We start from the raw sequence: 22,783 nt of genomic DNA on the forward strand, positions 1-22,783 counted from the left end.
ACAACATAGCTCCTACGCCGCACACATCCCTCTCCCCTGCCTAACCATGTATCTGACATGATCAAATAAAAAAATACGTTTTTCAATACTTTAACCTTGCCGGTGTACTACGAAACTTCTACTTGAGGAAGCTGAAATATTTTCCTATACATTCAACCCGAGTTTTTGACGGAATTCCATCTGTAGCTCTTATTTTGTGCGAAAATATCTTCCCTCTTCAGTTGGGATTTCTTCTCGAAACACTTATTTTTCTTCTTCTCATCTTCAGTGCACTTTTTCAAATGCACTTGAATCACACACCACTGCAAAAAACTCGCGAAACTTTAATTTTTTTTTTTTATTCAAATCGTTTATTTGATAAGGCACGTTGCGTTAGCTTAAAGGTGCCAATTTTGTTTTGTTTTACATTTTAAATTGCTTAAAACTAGGGGATTAAATATTGATTTTTTTAAAATGAAACTAATGCGATTTTATAGCTATCTTATATATCTACACAAGGGGATAATATTGTTTTCGTAAGATTAGGGGGGTCATTTAGTTTTTGTGGCAATATGGTTTGACATTTTTATCAGTGAGATTATTGGAGCAAATAATGTTTAATTAAGGGGGACAATTTTTTACGACTAACTTAAAACTAGGCATAACTAGAGGGCATGATTGAATTTTGTAAAGATTCGTAATTATAGTTATTTTTGTGGGTAGTAGAGTTGGGCAATTTCAACGAGATTATATGATATAATAGTTAAAACTAGAAGAGACAAGAAGAGCTAAATGCTTCGTGATGATATTGGGGGGGGGGGGGGGGGTAGGGGTGTTACTTCTGGGTATACGAGTCAGGGGAGGGAGGGTACACAAAGATGGCAGGGAGAGAAAATTATTTCAGTTTCAGGCATCGTGAGATCAACGGATGGATTACAAACTCGGGTGGCCTTCATCAGGGGAATCATGTACTGGGACGCCGGGTGGTCCTCCTCAAGATGGCAGGGGTTTTTCCAGACGATTTCGTAGTACGGCTCAGATGTGGATCGGCTACATTTCGAGTTAAGCGTGTTATGTTCGTGCCGTAGGTCCCGTGTTTGTTGGCTCATTCGATACAGATGGTTTGATACAGGTGGAAGAGCGTTCTGAGAATGATAAGGAGATAACAAGGGGCAGTTAGACTTGTATATTGATGGTTTTCACAAAGGTGTATATAAGGGACATATAGAGAACATCGCGGCTTGCCAGCACATCTCGAACCGGGACGTTGGTTGGTCTTCCTCGGGCCCGCAGGGTATCCATTAGCCGAGACCTGGCGGAACTGTACTCGGTGCACGCCCAGACAATGTGCTCGATGTCGTGATAGCCGTCGCCACAAGCGCAGATACCACTATCCACGAGCCCAATACGCCGGAGATGTGCATCCAGCGTGTAATGGTTTGCCATGAGTCGGGACATCACACGAATGAAGTCACGACCCACATCCATCCCCTTGAACCAAGGTTTCGTCGATACCTTAGGGATTATCGAATGTAGCCACCTTCCCAGCTCTCCACTGCTCCACGAAGTTTGCCAACTTTCGAGGGTTCTCTGATGAGTAATACTGAAAAATTCGCTGAAGCAAATTGGTCTTTCGTAAACGTCTCCTTCTAAGGCACCCACCTTAGCTAAGGAGTCTGCCTTCTCATTGCCCGGAATGGAGCAATGAGAAGGGACCCATACCAAGGTAATCTGGAAAGAGTTGTCAGATAAAGCACTCAGTAGCTCCCGTATTTTCCCCAAAAAATACGAGGAGTGCTTGCCTTGTTTCATCGAGCGAATAGCGTCAATGGAACTGAGGCTATCCGAAACGATGAAGTAATGGTCTGCGGGTAATGTTTCAATGACTCCAAGGGTATACTGAATGGCAGCTAGTTCTGCGGCGTAAACTGAAGCAGGGTCACTGAGTTTGTAGGAGGCGGTGAACTTTTGATTGAAAATACCGAAGCCAGTGGATCCTTCGAGGTTTGATCCGTCAGTATAAAACATCTTAGAACAGTCGACTTCTCGGAATTTATTATAAAAAATGTTTGGAACCACTTGTGGGCGTATGTGGTCCAGAATTCCACTAATCTCGTCTTTCATGGATGTGTCGAAGAAAACAGTAGATTCAGAAGTATTTATGAAATGCACACGGTTGGGATTGTAAGAAGAAGGGTTAATATTCTGCGCCATGTAGTCAAAGTACAGGGACATGAAACGGGTCTGAGAATTGAGCTCAACAAGCCTTTCGAAATTTTCAATCACGACCGGGTTCAAGATATCGCATTGAATGAGCAATCGATATGAGAGTTCCCAAAATCGATTTTTCAACGGGAGAACGCCCGACAGCACTTCGAGACTCATCGTATGGGTCGACTGCATGCACCCTAAGGCGATACGCAAACAACGATACTGAATTCTTTCGAGTTTGATGAAATGTATGTTCGCGGCGGAGCGAAAGCAGAAGCATCCGTATTCCATTACCGACAGTATCGTTGTTTGATACAACCTAATTAGGTCTCCTGGGTGGGCACCCCACCATGTTCCGGTTATTGTACGAAGAAAGTTGATCCTTTGTTGGCATTTCTGTTTCAGATACCGAATATGGCATCCCCAAGTACCTTTCGAGTCGAACCAGACCCCTAGATATTTTACTGTGAAGACCTGAGCGATAGTTTGACCCATTAATAGAAGCTGTAGTTGTGCTGGTTCACGCTTCCTTGAAAATACAACTAGCTCAGTTTTCTCCGTGGAGAATTCGATACCCAGCTTAATAGCCCAAGCAGACAAATTGTCCAGGGTATTCTGTAATGGTCCTTGTAGATCGACAGCTTTGGGTCCCGTAACAGACACCACACCATCGTCTGCAAGTTGCCTTAACGTGCAGGAATTGTCAAGACATTCATCAATGTCGTTGACATAGAAATTGTATAAAAGGGGGCTTAGACATGAGCCCTGGGGAAGGCCCATGTAGCTAAATCGTGATGTCGATAAGTCACCATGCGAAAAATGCATGTGCTTTTCCGACAACAAGTTTAGTAAAAAGTTGTTTAAAGTCGCTGAAAGACCATGCTGGTGCAGCTTCTCTGAAAGAATGTTGATCGAAACTGAATCAAAAGCCCCCTTAATATCTAGGAACACTGATGCCATCTGCTCTTTGCTAGCATAGGCCATTTGAATTTCAGTTGAGAGCAACGCAAGACAATCGTTCGTCCCTTTGCCTTTGCGAAAGCCAAATTGTGTATCTGACAGTAAGCCATTTGCTTCGACCCAATTGTCGAGGCGGGATAGGATCATTTTCTCGAACAACTTCCGGATACAGGATAGCATTGCGATCGGACGGTACGAATTGTGGTCGGAGGCTGGTTTTCCTGGTTTTTGGATGGCGATGACCTTCACTTGTCTCCAATCGAGTGGGACAATGTTAGCCTCGAGAAACTTATTAAATAAGTTCAACAAGCGTCTCTTGGCAGAGTCAGGCAGATTCTTCAACAAGTTGAATTTGATTCTGTCTGGCCCCGGAGCTTTATTGTTACACGACAAGAGAGCAAGTGAGAACTCCACCATCGAAAAAGGTGTTTCGTTCGCGCTATCGTGAGGAGACGCGGCGCGGTAAATCTTCTGTGCCGGGGCGGAATCCGGACAAACCTTCTTGGCGAAATCGAATATCCAACGGTTTGAATATTCCACGCTCTCATTAGTACTGTTTCGATTTCGCATACGTCGGGCTGTTCCCCAAAGAGTGCTCATCGATGTTTCTCTCGTTAATCCGTCGACGAACCGGCGCCAATAATCGCGTTTTTTGGCTTTCATCAAACTCTTCATTCGCTTGTCTAACGTCGCGTACTGTCGAAAACTGGCGGGTAACCCGTCGTTCCGGAAGGTCTTAAACGCGGCGGCCTTCTCTGCGTACACGTCTGAGCACTCTTTATCCCACCAGGGATTGGGAGAACGTTTTTGTATGTTCGCGCCGGGTACTGGCCTAGTCTGAGCTTGATTCGCGCTTGCGAGAATCAAGCCAGCCAAAAAGCTGTACTCTTCCTCCGGAGGAAGTTCTTGGGTAGATTCGATGTTGTCGGATATCGCGGCAGCATAGCTCTTCCAATCGATATTTCGTGTGAGGTCATACGAAATATTGATTGATTTCAATGGCCTTGAACCGTTATTGATTGAGACTACAATCGGCAGATGGTCGCTGCCGTGGGGATCAGGAATTACCTTCCACGTGCAATTTAACCGCAGCGATGTTGAGCAAAGGGACAAGTCTAAGGCGCTCGGGCGCGCTGGAGGAGCAGGAATCCGTGTCATTTCACCCGTATTTAAAATTGTCAAATTGAAGTTATCGCAAAGATCCTGAATTAAGGAAGACCGGTTATCATCATAGAGGCAACCCCATGCTGTACCGTGAGAGTTAAAGTCTCCTAAAACTAGTCGCGGTGCTGGCAGGGATTCTAAGATGTCTTGTAGCCGTCGGTGCCCAACCGCGGTGTTGGGGGGAATATATATGGAAGCTATGCAAAGGCTTTTGCCTTTGGTTGTTACTTGACAAGCGACAACTTCAATACCTGTTATCGAGGGAAGGTTAATTCTGTAGAAGGAATAGCACTTTTTGATCCCCAAAAGCACTCCTCCATAGGGGGTGTCTCGATCCAGGCGAATAATATTAAAGTCGTGGAAGTTGAGTTCTATGTCGGAAGTTAACCAAGTTTCACATAATGCAAATGCATCGCAACTCAAATTATTTATTAAAATTTTGAAGGAATCGATTTTCGGGATGATACTTCTGCAGTGATCAAATCCGTGACCTCGTTCGATGAGTTAGCCATCGAAGGATACAATCGCTGAGAGGAGGGGCCATTTAGCAGTCAACTGCTTCAAAAATGTTCTCACTGTAGGGAGAAAAGCTAACATAAGACTTTTAATAGGATCAGTAATATTGAAAGTTTTTATTATCCAGTCCACTATGTCCGAGAGTTTTATAATTCCAGTGCTGTGATTACTCTCGAACTGAAACAAAGGAACACTTGGGATTTTTGATGTTCCTGGAAGTGCTGGGAACTCCTTCTCTGAGCTTAATCCTCCGAGACCAGGAGCTAATTGCTTCGGTTTGGTTGCAACACTTCCAATAGATGTGACTTTCGGAGCCCCCTCAAGGGACACCTTCTGGCCTTTACAAGGAACTTTACGAGAGGAAGTGTTCCTCCTCTTCCTATAAATTCTAGGCACCCTAGTAGATGTTCCCTCTTGTGGGTTACCAGCCTCGCCCTCGTCAGGAGGCAAGTGAGTATAGATGTTTGCTGAGGATGGTGGCGTAGCATTCTTTAACATTTCTGCGAAAGAATGTTTGGATCGTCCCGCAAGGGAACGTTTCAGTTTATCCCCGCGTAGTTTGTACGCGGGACATGCCGAGATATCATGCAGACTCTCCGCACAGTAAGGACACTTTTCGGCTTGCTTACTGCACGAATCATCTAGATGATTCTCCCCGCATTTTCCACAGCGGGCCTTGTTGCTACAATGGGTGGCTGTGTGACCCAGTTGTTTACACTTTGTGCAATTCATGACCCGCGGCACAAACAGACGCACAGGCAGACGAACCTTGTGCAAGAGGACGAAATTTGGCAAAGCGGTACCAGCGAAGGTCACCCGATAAGAGTTTGATTGGGGGTACGTTTTTGAACCATCCCCCGCAACTACTACTGTTGAAAACAGTCAATCTGACAACACTGCTGATAGTAGTGTAGTATCCGGATACTCCCTAAACGATAACCGAAGCGGAGCTGAGTACCGTCCAGCAGAAACGTCAACTACACGAGAGAGTAAAGAGCAGAATGAGTGTGCAAACCTGTACTAGACACATGTACAGACGAAAAGAAGCGTTCGATCGAAGTGCGTGTGCTTACAAAGGCGGCATTTATTTAATCATTAATTTCTGGTAGTGCTACTCCCAACCGTTGGTAGAAATCCAGCGTGACCTAATAGTTGTGCCCGATAAAAACTAACCGCAGCTTATTTGCCGCGATAGAAAGACCAACCGGTAAGAAATTCGGTGTGATTGTGCAACAAAGCTACCACGAGTTTATGCTGCAGGGAACAATAAGATCTCGTAGGTCCCTTCTTTATGCCGCTGTTTGTTCGCCAACAGGTTTTAAGCTCGCTGCACTGTGACCTGAAGTCTGTCGATCGACCGCTGTACACATCCCGGTAAAACAATACAGATGCACCAATGCTGTGTGAAGTTGCATGGAATTAAAACTTAATGTGTTGACTGACCCACCACGCCGCACATATTCACCACACACTGTGAGTAAGTGTGTTGTTCGATGATTAAATGATCTCTAGATGCAATTAGATTATCTAGCAAAAACAAACGAATTTTGCAAATTTATACATTAGTTTAAGTTTCAAATATGAACATCTGTTCTTAATCCATTTGTTTTCCAAAATAGGAATCTGGAAACAGGCGGATTTGTTGAAAATTGTCGTTCGGAAGGTGAGAGAAGAAGCACTATAATGTGAGTTAATTATTGGATTTGTAAACCTATACTTAGTTTAATATGAATAAATTTCCAGTTTTGAAGCTGTTTATTATACAACAAAACTGCTATCAAAAGTGATTCTGCCGAAGTCCCGCAATTCTCAACAACTACTGAGTGCAAACGTTTGCACTCAAGTATTTTAACTGGCTGAAGTAAGCGGTCTCTGAATCGGCCAACCCCGTACTTCAGCAGATCCTCGCACGTCAAACTCTCATCGGTTACGACGCCTTCGGATTGTACTCTTACAGCCGGAATATACACGTTATAATCCCGCGTAAAGTGCTCACAGCAAGCAATATCGTTTGCCTGCTTTGAGTTGGCTAGCAACACCCTTATCTTGTCCGAGCGGACCTTTGAAATTTCGGTCACAGCCGAGAACCGTTCCGTCAGGTCTCTAGAAATCTGAAGAAGATTCAGTGATTTAGTCTTGGGCCGAAAGAAGACCACAAATGGACCAGTTGAGAGTTCTGGATAGCATTTGGGCCGGGGGGGAGCCTTAGAAGTTGAACCCGATTCAACTTCCATTTGACCATCCGGAGAGGGAACCATAGAAAACGTCAACGCACGGGGTCAGCGCCCGCGCAGACGGAAGAAAGCAATAAATGTGTTACAAAAGACAAAAACCACTTAGCTTTAAACTGGTGTCCAACGACGAACCGATCCAGCTTATACAGCTGGCTATTGTTTAATCCTCACACGCGAACAAAAGACTGAGGACCGAACCGAACTGGCAAAATAACCTTGAATGCGGATTAAAACTATTCTTTATCGCCTCACACAGCACTACGGACTAGAAAAAAACAACCTCTGTCTCGATGGAGAGCTCGAAAACGAATGAAACTTTAATTGTTTATTAACAAAACTTCAAATTTTCTGCCAATATACAGATGACCGAGGAAAAATGTCCGAAAACTCTCATTTGTGCGTTTGAATTTTCACTTCGAATTCCATTTTTTCTCAATGTAAACAAGCGCGTCGGTGCCTAGCAACAAGCGTGCGTTGCTGGCTTCCACATATCTTCACCTTAAAATGTCACTTCTGTAAGCGTATTTTTTCACGCCGCAAAGTTGGTAACACTCATTGGCACATCAATACTTGTGTCCGACGCTAGATGGCATTAACATAACAATTACTTGGAGGCTGCTGTCGCAAAAGATTCTACTACCGAAATGTTCCTATTATTTTGTCCGAAACTGTAGCTAGAGAAAGAGCCCTTCACTTCATGATAGAAGTGGATGATTTTTTGATTTATGACACTTTCACTCTCCTACGGCAGAGCGAACCAGTGGCACTGTTCCGGTTGTTATCATGTTCCAATTTTCTTCTCAAGCTGCTAAAAGAAAAATGGCAAATCGTACCTACCCTCCGTTTGATACGTGATTTCGACGACAGGCACGAACATTAACATCCCGTTGCTTCTCCGGTACTCTGCTTATCTACGACCAAACGGAATTGGATCCTGTGTACTAAATATATGACTATACCTAGCTGAATGTCGAAAGCAATTTGTCATCACCGTTGTTAGTCTTTCTGTTTTTTTTTTGATTCACAGTGAACTCTTACCGGGGCGAGGTGCTCAAGCTGACCAAGATCTCACGGAGCGAAATGGGGTCCTATCTGTGCATTGCGTCCAACGGAGTGCCCCCGTCGGTGTCCAAGCGGATTTCGCTGAGCATTCACTGTAAGTATCGGTAAAATTATTGTACTAAATTGCCGGCCGGTGACGAGTGCGAAGTTGCAATAAACAATTCGAATTTTGGTTATGTTACTAATATTCTAGAAATAGAACTGCGGAGACCCCATTTTGGATCGATTGGATTCGGGTTTAATTGTCAAAAAACGAATCCAATCGGAAACTGCCTATCCTTATAACATTGGACGTGTTGCCATACAATGCTGGGGCATACGTTGCCAAAAATGTTCTGTTTCCGCAGTTCCCTTTCTAGAGTTTTTCTAGGTTATGTATATGTTCATGTGTTAGCGACAGCAACAGGGACTATGTCCGGTTTGTACGGCTCACCTGGAGGGTACGAATGTTGGCGACAGCAACAGAGACAGCTCTGCTTAGTACGGGGCACTTGGCAAATGAGGAAAAAAAGACTGGTTCGACGTATAAACTATATTTACTTCTACTTCGACCACGTGTACAATTTTTGATGAAAATTTTCTTATACTCTTCAGAAAACGCCTCCTGCGATCAAGTCTACTATAAAGCATATCTTAGCTATAATCAGAATTTTTTTTTTGAATTCTCATGGCATACTAATTTCTAACATCAAGGAAAACGTTCATGGCTTATTTCTAGTTCAGAAAGAAAAGTAACGACTTATCAATTTTTTAAAAACCAAAATCTACGACTCGCTAGGCAACAGCAAACACATACCTGCCTTCAAAACGTAATTACTCCCAGGAATGCGCAGCTCGTGTTACAAAAATTAGTTCTTTCCGAAAACTCGACGGTTGGCAGACAAATCCCTCGCAGAACACCGCCACCAGCAACAATTCCGGTTGTAACTAGTTCACGTTCACGCGCTCTGTTCTACAGTTGTTGTGAACAACCATCGCCCTCTGAGTTCCACCGACACAATTTGAAAATTGTTCAACATCCCGATTCGAGCAAAAGTTTGCCCTTCTGTCAGAATAGTAGGCGCTGCAACAGTAGGCCACAGAAGGGAGCTAGGAAGTCAAAATTAATTACTTCTTTAGCTTGCCTTCTAGATTCAAGTTCTTTGAAGAAATTTACTAGAAATACAGGAATTTTTTGAGATCAAGTTGTAATATCAAGTTTTGTCGCACAGATGGCACTGTAATCTAACTTTTTCCTAGAGATTTGGTGTCTTTGGTGAAGTTGTTTATATTGAAATGACAAATCAATATTATTTCTTCAAAAGGGCTAAATACATATTTGTAAACAAACTTACTTCGCACATTATTAGGCAATCCATGAGACGTTTCTGATCAGCTGATTATTTCTTGTTTACTTCTTCTGACGTTACTCCAAGGGGTGCGACGTCCAACAGTATCGTTGATTCAGTCCAATATCAAACGAATCGGACTAACGAAAGATGCTTGTCGGACGAGTTTTCTGTTTGCAGGAGTAGACTTGTTGACAGAACCCACTGCTGAATTGTCAAACAAACGTATAATGGATTGCCTAATTCCGCTGTCGAGTTGAATTTCACGGGAAAATACACATCAATCAACATCCTTACCCTTGTTAGAACCAATTTCAAACGTTTTCTGGGTTTTAATTATAATAAATTAAAAAAAAATCAGCAAAACAAAAGTTTGTTTACAAATCTTTTTACCACCATTCTAAAGTTGATATGGAAATATGGCTGACGGAGACTTAAAAATTTCACAGCCTACTGAGTTCCAAGGAGCATTTATTTATTAGTATCTTTCTGGCTCGCATCCATGACCCACTGTGCCGCATGGTAGGAACAAAAACGCATCACATTTCACCCCTCGGCGGCGGCGGCAGCGGCGGCGCAGGTCAAAGTGTCAATGGCAATTGCCGGAATGTGTTTCCGCTTGGCGTATACCTACCTCCTATACGGGAATTGTTTACAGCTGGACATACATTATATAAAACCTCGGGCTCCGACGATGGGTTCCATAACAAATCCCGACTGGCGCATTTTTCGACCAACCGTCCGATGTGTATGTGTGTGTGTGCGTTGTGGAATCTAGGCAATGCAAAATACACTGGGGTGGAAGGGGTCTCCCGATTTGCATCCGAGTCACGGATGACTTGTTGACGTTTGCGAAGTAGTGAGCGAATAGGGCGCGCAACATCCGGCGTTGCTACGTTGCTTGGGTGCTGCAGGTGTAACTTTTCGTTGATTAAAGTGTGCCGAAACAACTGTTGAACTGATGTGTGACGGTGTGCGGTTTCGAAAATGCGATATTCATGGGTCCGTGATGTCTTCATATGGAAATGCCGACGTTGTGTAAGCGGCAAAACTATTCGACCGGATTGGTAATTTTGTGTCACTTGTTTGGGAATGGTATTCAAGTGGCCTACTAATCAGCGCAGGCGGTTTATTTCCTGTGTCAGTTACGTGTTATTAAAACTCACGGACTCTTTATTCTATCAGCAACAATCCAACAAAGTTTATCGAGCTCATTTTGTGAGGTTGTGTTTGGTTGGTGTAAACCCAATTTTTAAACTTTTAGCATTTCCAAAAATTATGCTTAAAGATCCTATTCTCTCACTTGTCTAGTCTAGTCTAGTCTACACATATACAGCCAATACATGCAGGGATCCTGGAAAATTGCAGACGATCGTCCACAATTTTTCTTGTCATTATTAATATTTGTGGCACATATTGAATATGATACAAGCATTAAAGCGGCCAGGTCAACTGTGCAGCGTACAAAATAAAGAAGGTTCAAAGTTATACGGGAATCAAATTATTCATTCAATGAATAATTTAATCAACGGGTTATTTTGAACCTTGAATAAGGAAGAAACGTGGACAACCGTACACAACCGTTTCAATTTGATGGGGGTTTGATAAATCGTTGGGAGTGACTTTGCTAAGAGGGTTAATGTCACTCCTTTGGTCCTAGGTTCCTGGGATGGGACAGAAGTATTTAGCCCTGCCCTAGCTAATGAGCCAGGGTTATAGCGCCCTTACTCGCTTTTAAAGATCCTATTCTTTCCCTTGTTTTAATTTACTGTGTAGCGAATATCAACCAAAATAATCGCTAATTTATCTCTTGCTATTTTCAGTTCATCCCGTGATTCAGGTGCCAAATCAACTGGTCGGTGCACCCCTCGGCACCGATGTGTCAATCGAGTGCCAGGTAGAAGCCTCACCAAAATCCATCAACTACTGGGTGAAAGATACAGGTAAGATTCTTATCAAACGTTTCGGCATCAGATCCAGTATTTTTATGGAACAATTTTGTTTTTCTTTCATCACCTTTGCAAATTTTCCGATTCGCTGAACCACTTGCACAAAGGAGAAATGATAGTGTCATCGCCCAAGTACCACGTGCAGGACGTTACCAAATCGTTGTACGAGACCAAAATGTCGATGACGGTCAGATCGTTCCAGAAGGAGGACGTCGGTTCCTATCGGTGCATCGCGAAGAACTCGCTCGGTGAAGTGGACAGCAGTATTCGGCTGTACGGTAAGAGCTTTTCAAAATTTTATATATAAATATTTTTTGGAGTCAATCATCTCAGAAATATTTCGATTAAAGTAGAAATCAGTTGAGGTTTCAAGAATTTTTCAAACTGACAGCAACGGTTGGTGTGTATATGATACACCGTTGATTTTCGCCGAACATACACTAGTAGCAATTGAGGTTTTATAATGGTTTTATTTACTACCACTCATAAAACTTATGCTGATTTCGTTTTTAGAGCGGAGTCGCTCTAGGTTCGCTCTGAGCTGTCACTTTTGTATGGATTTTGTAAATATTAGAGCGAACCTAGGGCAACTCTGATCCAAAACCGAAATCGGCATTAGATTGCACTTGTAGCAGGCTATAAAACTTTAATTGTTACTTGGGTGGTTGGATCTCGATTGGGTCTCTTCGACAACCACTCAGGTGAAACGCATTTCGAATATTATTCGGAATTCAGCTTGCATTCTGTCGGAATTTCGGTTCAAATGCAGCAATTGAGTCCGGGATTCTTGTTCTTGGAATTGGTTATAGCATTGAAGCCGAGATTCTGGCAGATATTAGCCACAATTTCGAATCAAAATACGCATTGTTCCTTCCAGAGACTTCCTTCCTCTTCCTTCCGGCTGCTAGCGGTGCGGACCTGTCTACGCCAGGCAATTACAACCCATTACATGCCTTGAATAAACAGTACATTTTCTTGCACTTCCAGCGATTCTCGAACTTATCCGAATACCTGACAGGCCACTGGATGGAAGAAGGATTCAACAACGGAACAAACAACCAAAGTAGACTGTGACGACTGAAATGCCACCGTCAAAAAAGTACACTATCATCAAACTGTGATCTGAATCCGATAGTTGGTAGTGCTTAGCCCGCAGCAATTTTCCACGATAATTCGGTAGTATGCAAGATTCCTGATTGAGATAAGAGAACTACCCAAGTAACAAGGAGGTTATATAGAGCGCCATAAGTGCAATCTAAGGTTTGAGAGCGACTTCAAGAGTTCCGTAAAACCACAATCATTAGTTGGGAGATCATTCGTTCCATACCCGAAATCCCAACTTGGCTCAACAGGATCAGGCATCGGGAGAGCGCTACTCTCCATAAATCTTGCCATTCGTTACCACAATCCAGTAACTACCCTGTCGACATGTAGCAGCCAATTCAGCTCTAGCCTCTTCCAGCGAGCACTGTCACTGTACTCCTACCCTGCCCGAAATGGTTTTAAAGAGTGTCTTGGTGTACTCCAAACCATTATAACCCGTAGTCACCCGATGTGACTTGCATCAAAGGAAACTCTTATTGGAAAGGATAACGATCTCTTTTAATGTTCGGTCATGAATAAATATAACTGTCTTCCGGTAACCTCTACCAAATCATCGGACTTTACATCAGGGCTGATTTTACGTCGACTTCGGTTCAGTTCGCCACTGACCTGAATACGCTTGCGAGAACGATCTCCATATCTTACAACTTACCTAGAAGATAGACTAATGCTGATTTTGGTTTTGAATTGGAGTCATTCTAGGTTCGTTCTGATGTTTACAACATCCATATGGAAATGACAGCTTCGAGCGTCGCGGGATTCAAATAAGAACAGCCACAAAATGGTCGAGACCTCAAAAAGTTACAATCAGTCAGGAATCAGTAGCGTCTGGCTCAAATGGCACGTTCCCCATGTTGATCGGAGATTTGTGCCTTGCCAAGAATCGTCTTTTCATCATTTTCCTGATGGGAAGAATTGGGGAAGTGGTAAGGTTAGGGGTAAGGAAAACAACGACACAGAACAATTAAAACAGAGCATTCTGTACCCCCGGAGTGATGCTGAACGATCTGCAGGTGCTACAACAGCAGGAATAAAACTTCCAACCCCCGGAGGGATTTAGAACCTCTACTCAAACAGTGAGCGGATATATCAACACCCCCGAGGGGATATTGAGATAACAGAACGACAACACCCCCGAAGAGATATTGTCATTCAAATACGGCTAAAAAACTATAGCTCTTTACCACACTGGGTTAGGAACAAAAGCATATCCTTAAATTTCAGCTCTCTGTACATAGGTTCATCTATGTATGGAGAACCAAAAATCCGGATGCGCAATTGCATTAATACAGGGCAATTGCATATCAAATGATATGATGTTCCGTAATCGGATTCACAAAGATCACATGAATAATACTCAGCGCGCTGAATAGTAGCCATGTGATAATTGAGTTTGCAATGTCCAGTCAGTGCCCTGACCAGAATACTGCAGTTGTGCTTGGAAAAATGCAACAAATTTCTTGACATTTTCGGACTCACATCCGGCAGAAAAGCCTTTGTTTGAACGCAAGTTTGCAAGCTACGCCAATGGGCGAATGCAGCCCAAGAGCGAATCTTGGGCTTTATCCAACTTATTGACAGTGGTAGAACTGGTTCTGGACCAACGAAATCAGTCGCAGCGCCAGCTCTAGCCATTCATTTCCAGTAATACCGGAATGACCGGGTACCCATAGAAGGTAGATAGCATTTGAAATGCTAAGTTCTTCGATTTGAGTTCGACATGCGATTACTAATTTCGATCTCGAATCTGCCGAACTAAGTGCTTTCAGGGCAGCCTGACTGTCAGAGCAAAAATAGATTCTTTTACCGCAAATTCCCTGTTGAAGTGCGGATTGTACGCCACACAGAATCGCAAAGATTTCTGCTTGAAATACGGTACAGTATCTACCAAGCGAATGAGATTGGTTTAATCTCATCTCATGACAATAGACACCAGCACCGGCTCGGCCCTCCAACAAAGAACCGTCCGTATAACAAACTACGTATTCTTCAAGTTGTCGCTCCATCCAGCCAGACAGCCATTCCTCACGAAGAGGAATTCTCACATTGAAAGTTTTAGAAGAAAAACTACATGTGAGTGTAAGGTCACTGGGAGCAAGTGTATATTCATCCCAAGTAACCATTTGGGGCCTCAGTCTTGTGTGGCTAGTTACACGATCTATTGGGTTACTGTTCCAGAGCCCAGCAACCTTAAGACGGTATGCACAAGAAAGTGCTTCTTGTTTCAGAAACACGTGTAGTGGTTTTATGTTCAAGAGTGCCTCGAGAGCAGCAGTAGGTGTTGTCGAGAACGCACCAGTCATCGCCATCAAGACCATCCTCTGAAGATGGTTTAACTTTGATTGGATTGTCAGGACTTCTCCCTTCTGCCACCAAACAAGGCACCCGTATGCCAGTATTGGTCTAACAATTGTTGTGTAGATCCACTGAATGTACTTGGGTTTAAGTCCCCAAGATTTGCCGAAAGCCCGTCTACATTGGCCAAAGGCCATGCAAGCTTTCTTGATCCTGAAATCGATGTGAGCTGTCCAATTAAGTTTTGAGTCGAGAATTACCCCAACGTACTTAACTTGATCTTCGACAATAATTTCAGAGTCAAAAAACTGCAATGGACGAGCTGCGGTTGTAATCCTTCGTTGCGTGAAAAGCACCATTGAGGTTTTATTTGGATTAACTGATAGTCCAACATGAAGACACCACCGCTCAACAACACATAAGGCTTGTTGCATCAAATCAAAAAGTATGTTAATGCAAATACCGGTGATCATTATATGATAACCATCGGCGAAACCATACGTCGGAAACCCAAGCTAATTTAGTTTTCTCAACAAGCTATCGGCGACAAGGTTCCATAGAAGTGGTGACAGCACACCACCTTGAGGACATCCGCAGACACTCAGTTTCCTCATCTCTACTTGTCTTAACGATGAGCACAGATGTCGGTTGCTAAGCATTGTGTGTATCCAGTTCGTGATATATGAAGGTACTCCATGATCTCGTGCTGCTTCCAAAATGGATTCGAAAGACACGTTGTCAAAAGCACCTTCAATATCGAGAAAAACTCCTAAACTTGATTGCTTTTGTGAAAAAGCCTTTTCAATGTTGTAGACAACATTGTGTAACAGGGTGGTAGTAGACTTCCCCCGCTGATATGCATGTTGCATTGCATGCAGCGGGTGCTCGCCCAAGCTACCATCCTGAATGTAGTGGTCGATTAAACGTTCCACTGATTTGAGAAGGAAGGAGGTCAGACTGATCGGTCTAAAGCTCTTTGCCTCCTCATAAGTGACGCGGCCACCTTTGGGAATGAATTTGACAGTTATTTTCATAACTGACATACTTCAACCCGCAGGATGCCACGCGGCCTCTAGGCTGGTTTTGTCCGGAGAAAGATAATAGAGTTGTCAACCTCCTAGTGGACCACAGCCAGTTACTGGGGAGTTCGCCCGGCTCTTCCCAGGCTCCGTTCGCCATTGAAAATATTTTAAACCCCCTCAACAATTTTACCCATAGCACGGGTCGCATGACACTATGGAATTGGGGTTCCCTGTTTGGTGTTACCACCGGAACAGGTAGTCCGTAGTGTAATTCTTAGCCGGTTAAAACAACCACTACCGACACTACACGGCTTATCTAGGCTGTTCGGAGAAAGAAGCTGACATTGATGGACAGCTCCCATAGATGGCCGAACAGCCATTCAAATAAGAACAGCCACAAAATGGTCGAGACCTCAAAAAGTTACAATACAGTGAATCTCAATGACGGACCAAAAAGCGCCAGCAGGAAGACCGAGATCGCGAAGCGATGGAGCAGCTGTACCGCGCTAAAGACACACGGAAATTCTACGAGAAGTTGAACCGCTCGCGCAGGGGCCACGTACCACAGGCCGACATGTGCAGAGATACAAACGGGAATCTTCTCACGGACCAGTGTGAGGTGATCCAGAGGTGGCGGCAGCTCTACGAAGAACACCTGAACGGCGATGCAGCAGACGACGAGGATGGCACGGTAACGCACCTGGGAGCACGCGCGGAAGACATTACACTACCGGCTCCGGATCTCCAAGAAATCCAGGAGGAGATCAGCCGGCTCAAAAATAATAAAGCCGCTGGGGTTGACCAAATACCAAGCGAGCTACTAAAACACGGTGGCGAGCCACTGGTTAAAGCGCTGCACTGGGTGATTACCAAGATTTGGGAGGAGGAGATTTTACCGGAGGAGTGGATGGAAGGTGTCGTGTGTCCTATCTACAAAAAGGGCGACAAGCTGGATTGCTGTAATTACCGAGCAATCACCCTGCTGAACGCCGCCTACAAGGTACTCTCCCAAATACTATGCCGTCGACTATCACCAATTGCAAGAGAGTTCGTGGGGCAGTGCCAGGCGGGTTTCATGAGCGAACGATCTACCACGGACCAGGTGTTCGCTCTTCGTCAAGTACTGCAGAAATGCCGCGAGTACAATGTGCCCACACATCATTTGTTCATCGACTTCAAAGCCGCATACGACACTATCGATCGAGATCAGCTATGGCAGATTATGCACGAGTACGGATTCCCGGACAAACTGACGCGATTAGTGAAGGCGACGATGGATCGGGTGATGTGCGTAGTACGTGTCTCAGGGACGCTCTCGAGTCCCTTCGAATCACGCAGAGGGTTACGACAAGGTGATGGTCTCTCGTGTCTGTTATTCAACATCGCGCTGGAAGGTGTAATAAGAAGAGCAGGGATCGACACGAGTGGTACGATTTTCACAAAGTCCGTTCAGCTACTTGGCTTCGCCGATGACGTTGATATTATTGCACGAAACTTTGAGAAGATGGAGGAAGCCTACATCAGACTGAAAAGAGAAGCCAAGCGCGTCGGACTTGCCATCAACACGTCGAAGACAAAGTACATGATAGGAAGAGGTTCACGAGAAGAAAATGAGAATCGCCCGCTTCGAGTTTGCATCGGTGGCGACGAAATCGAGGTGGTTGAAGAGTTCGTGTACTTGGGCTCACTGGTGACCGCCGACAATGATACCAGCAGAGAGATTCGTAGACGCATCGTGGCAGGAAATCGTGCTTACTTTGGCCTCCGCAAGACACTTCTGTCGAACAGAGTTCGCCGTCGCACGAAGTTGACCATCTACAAGACGCTGACTAGACCGGTAGTTCTCTACGGGCACGAGACCTGGACCATGCTCGTGGAGGACCAACGCGCACTTGGTGTCTTCGAACGGAAAGTGCTGCGTACCATCTACGGTGGAGTGCAGATGGAAGACGGCACATGGAGACGGCGAATGAACCATGAGTTGCATCAGCTGTTGGGGGAGCCGCCCATCTGCCATACCGCGAAAATCGGACGACTACGGTGGGCCGGGCACGTAGCCAGAATGTCGGACAATAGCCCGGTGAAAACGGTTCTCAATTGCAATCCGACCGGTACAAGAAGACGTGGCGCGCAGCGAGCACGATGGATCGACCAGGTGGAAGACGATTTGCGGACCCTTCGCAGACTGCGTGGCTGGCGACGCGCGGCCATGGACCGAGTGGAATGGAGGAATCTTTTGTATACGGCACAGGCCACTTCGGCCTTAATCTGTTAATTAATAAAAAAAACAATGACGGCAGCGCCACCTTTATCAGAAGGAGCTCCACTTCCATCGCATCAATTAACCGGTTCTGTAGACCATAAACTTGGACAGCGATCATTTCCTAATTTGAATATTGTCCTAGAAACCCGTCAAAGGTGTCGTTGCATCCTATACACCTGCGAATCAGCGAAGTGCCTCAAACCCCGCGTTGCAACGCTGGGACACTGACGTCGAGTCGGCAATCGAAACCCACCGTAATATGCTACTCTCAATTCGCGTTTCTCACGAAAGAGGGCCATTATAGTGATCCAAAAGCTGAGCTGGTTTTCCGGACGGAAACTCATGTGTATCGATGACCAAATTCTGGGAGAGAATCGTCGTATTCAAAGGCATGAGAAGACAGTAGTTTCACACATACAGCTACATCATACGAGACAAGTAGTACTAATAACGTTCAACTCCTTAGCCGAGGCAGAAGGCTTCGTAGCGAAGAAAAACATGCAACGTCGATTATGAAAACATCAAAACCAAGATCCTCGTGTATATGGATCTGACGGAAATTCGCCTCTACGATTTGGCACCTCGTACTAACACGGATTATATTAAAAGATTCAAGCCAAACTATGGAGAAGTTGAATCCGTCGCTAACGACGCTTGGAGAAACTTTTTTGCTGGCATTCTTAAGGTTTTAACTACATACAAAGAACCCTATGCACATACCTTGGGCGGACGCTCACGTGCCCGTTCTGTAAACAGACGGCACACTACGGTAAGCCATGCGCCAAAACAACTAAAGAAAATTCATCAATAACCAACATTACCAAGCAGCCTTCAACGTCTGCTGATACACAACAGACAGCCGGCCAAAACGGTATCCCCAAGCCAATAGTTAACGTACCTAGGGAAGAAATAAACAGGAAGATGGCTATACCAAAGTCACTCGAAAACACAAAAACAACCAAACATCTAACAGCGAAAATCAAAGCTCTAGCGACAATGAAACGGACGTAAACACAACCGAGGGAGAAGGCAGCCGGATTGATCAGCAAACGACAGATGCGATAAAGCTGACCAAAGAAAATTAACACGAGGAGCGGAAAGCAGTGCGCCTAGAATAGACGACAGAAAAAATATTCGTTTATTATTTTTTTCATGCATACATTGGAAATTGAATTGTATCTTTGAAATGCACATTATTTTCAAAAAAAGCGGATGACCCTCGCATTAAAGCCTAATTAAATAATAACAATAATAATAACAGCGGGTTTTTCTGCTCTGGTATGGAAGAATCTCAGCTTCCACACAGACTTAAGAAAATTTTGTAAACACCGCTCTCTGTCACAAAAAAAATCACTACATCAGACTGAATCACGATTTAAAAAAAATCGAATGGGCGCTGTGTCTCCAATTACGGACGAAATGCAACGTAAGCTGAATTCGAACTTTTCGACAGACCAGATTTCCGCCGCCTGCTGGATCCAAGCTAAAGTTATCATTTTCCCTTGGCCCGGATAGTACTTCGTCTGTGCTCTTGAAAAAAATGCATTTCCTGCCCAATGAAATCACTTCGTCGATTACTCGAATTGTCGCTATCAACTGCAACGTTTCCATCGCTGTGGAAATCAGCTTTCGTGTTTCCAGTTCACAAGAAAACGGGACAAGAAGAACATCGAAAATTAGCAATTAGTAAAATTGACAAACTCAATCACGACATCGCCATTTGCCAAATTAGTCTAACTGGAATTCATTGGCTTCAGTCTCAATATCTCGTCGACCGCAGGCTGAGTGCTAGAATAGGAAACTAACTTTGAAATGTTTGCGGCTACATCTGGCATCACGCAAGGAAGTCATTTTGGACCACTCGTCTTCTTACTTTACTTCAACGATATTAACTACAGACTGAGTGAACTAAGGTTGGCGCACGCGGTTGACCTCAATATCTTCCACTGGGTTAGGACTTTGGAGGACGCACATTTTCTGCAGTAACAATTCGATATCTTTAGCACTAAATTCAGCGATATTCAAATGCTTCTGAATACCGCAAGATGTTCTGCAATGATTTTTTCTAGGGAAAAGGAAACAATTAACTTCGACTACAATTTATCAGGATACCCCGACAAAGTTCCGTGAAGAAGTTTGGAGTTGTATTAGATTCTAAGCTCACTTTCAAACAGCACATCTCATATATTAGTAGTCAAGCATCACCTAACCTAGGGTATATCGGACTTCTAAATCATTCACGGATAGACACTGCTTGAAAAGTTTGTATTGTTCCCTAGTTCGGTCATTACTGGAGTATTGTTCGGCGATCTGGAACCAGCTATACACGAATTGCTGCGATCGAATTGAATGTATCCAACGCACGGTTCACGCTTTGCCCGAGAAAGTACCGACTTCACCTGATAAACTCCCGACAGCTGTTTGCACAGGGAATCCGGATCCACAACCTGCATCCTCGTTCCATTGAACATTGAAAACACAACCACAACGGAGGATCATATCTCCCAAACTGCTACGGTGCAACCTGGTTAGCACGTCTCGACGATGAAGAAACGAAGTGTTTTAACACGACACCAGACTACGATTTCGCTCAACCCAGTTGTCAAATTGAGACTTCAGAAAGACGGGTGAAAAAATCAAGCAATTTTTTACCCAAACTCAGGTGCCTGAAGAGTGCTAACCTTCATTAATGTCGAACAACCATGCCACTTCTCTCCAAAATCCAGTAACCCCCAGTAGCATTTCAATCAGCGTCGGGAACATCTACGACTACGGCGCAGTTCCCGTTTACTCTTACTATCAACCAATTCAGATTCAGTCCAGCGAGAATTGGCACGGTACTCTTCAGGGAGGATACCGATCCCTACCCTTGGTTCGGCCACAAATACGGCTTCCGGCAACATCTACCAAACCGTCACGCATCAATGTCCCGCAATCTCCTACCCAAGCAAGTGTACTTTCTTGCAAATGAATGTGGGGAACATCAGGAATAGCTAAGCAAGAACTTTGAACAACAGATTCTTGATTATGGTAAATTTAGCGCTCGCCATATATCGTGATAAGAACTGCGAAAGGAACAATACTGCCATTCTCAGCGACAGCAGGGCCACCTTTATCAAAGAGAGTTTGACTTTCATCGCATCCAGCAATCAACCCTGTAGTTAGGTCATAAATTTGGTCTCAGGAAATAGTGACCATTTCCTAATTCGACAGACAGGCTTCAGCTACATCACTACGGCCTCGTTGGTGATATTATCGTGTCATCCGATCAACTCCAACGAGCAACCCAGCGAAGAAAATGAAATATCAATTTATTAATACTTTGAGGCAACGGACGATATGGGAGAAGTAATTACTGTGTAAATCCTTGACTGTCGATTAATTGTATCCAGGCCCGATGAGAGGGGGGGGGGTCAGCCGGGGCAATTGCCCTGGGGCCCGGGTCGCGTTTGGGGGCCCGAATTTTTATCCGGAAGATGGGTGAAAACGTCTGGTATTCATAGAAGAGCAAGAAAAATAAGAATTGTAATTTCTTTGTAATTATTCACCCTATTAAATTGTCATATGATGAAAGCGGAGAAAAATTTGAAAGACATTTTAATCTAATAACTTGAGAATTCGAAATTGTGGATACCAGAGCTTTATTTTATATTTAACTTTTTTCCTTTTTTATTTCGACTATGTTAGTCACATTACTGGGTAGGGAAATTTATGAAAATTAGAGCCATAGTACTCAAGTGAGAGCAAGGATGTGAAGTAAACAGATCGGAAAACTAGAAGTGGCAGGGTCATTAGAACAGGCTTAATATCGTACGGGCTTAATCTTTGTCTTCTGTTAATGAGGGTAGAACTTAGGCAGTATAACTACGAATCACCCGAGTTCACTAACATGTGTCCTGGTATCGATAGACGTGTCCATCTTTACCGTGACAACCGACGATATATTTAACATTTGTTAAAACAAACGTTCTTAGAGGAGTTGTCTACTTTATGTACTAGGTCAATAAAACCGAGTTTTTTGTTTGAATTGGCAGAATACTTTACAAAACGTTCAGAAGCCAATTCAATGTATTTTCGAAGAGAACAGCGTCAAACAGAAATGCAAGCACACGGACATATCCGTCCTCTTCTGCGTTCGTTTCTTTACTGGTGGTACCGGTTGTTGGATTGCAGACACTGGGAGTATTTTATTGAGTGAATATTTGTTTCTGTAAGATCCACAAATCTTGGTTTTGAAGCTTTTTGTGGTTTGGCATAAGATAACGATGTGCTGTTAGCGGTTATAGTAGGCGGACTTTTCTTAGCTACTTCTGTACAATGTTTTAGGTGGTGCAGTGTTTTTTGGAGAATTTGCGCATAGGAATCTGCCCTGGGTGCATAACCGGTGTTGTCTGATGAGATGTTCCATGTTCGGTTAATATGCATAAAATGGTTTTGTAAAAAGGAATTAGTTTGTTCACAAGCATTCTCACCACAGGAAAAGGATTAGAATTACCCTGGAAAATGTTCCTCAATGTTATTAAATCCATTTCTCCGTACCTTGATATAAACTGTTTTTTTATTGCCATGTCAGGAGTGGGCAGAGATAAATCGTGTAAGCGCACCTGTTTAGAGCCGTTGTCTATATATACGGGGATGCTTTAGTTAACGTTGCCGCATTCGTTGGCGTGTTGTATGTTGTTTCGCGTAACGAATG

General features: G+C 44.0%; 1 protein-coding gene across 2 annotated transcripts in view; it reads left to right on the plus strand.

Moving 5' to 3' along the window:
* LOC131688597 (lachesin) overlaps nucleotides 1-22,783 on the plus strand; it is a 232,391-nt gene that overhangs the window by 184,571 nt on the left and 25,037 nt on the right. Inside the window, exons 7-9 of one of the 2 annotated variants that reach the window (XM_058972958.1) lie at nucleotides 8,092-8,220; nucleotides 11,278-11,397; nucleotides 11,511-11,681. In XM_058972958.1, the coding sequence (XP_058828941.1) occupies nucleotides 8,092-8,220; nucleotides 11,278-11,397; nucleotides 11,511-11,681 (420 nt within the window). The remainder of the gene's footprint in view (nucleotides 1-8,091; nucleotides 8,221-11,277; nucleotides 11,398-11,510; nucleotides 11,682-22,783) is intronic. The other variant, XM_058972964.1, reaches the window with a different exon arrangement.

The sequence above is a fragment of the Topomyia yanbarensis genome, chromosome 1 (genome assembly GCF_030247195.1).
Source record: "Topomyia yanbarensis strain Yona2022 chromosome 1, ASM3024719v1, whole genome shotgun sequence".
Lineage (NCBI taxonomy): Eukaryota > Metazoa > Arthropoda > Insecta > Diptera > Culicidae > Topomyia > Topomyia yanbarensis.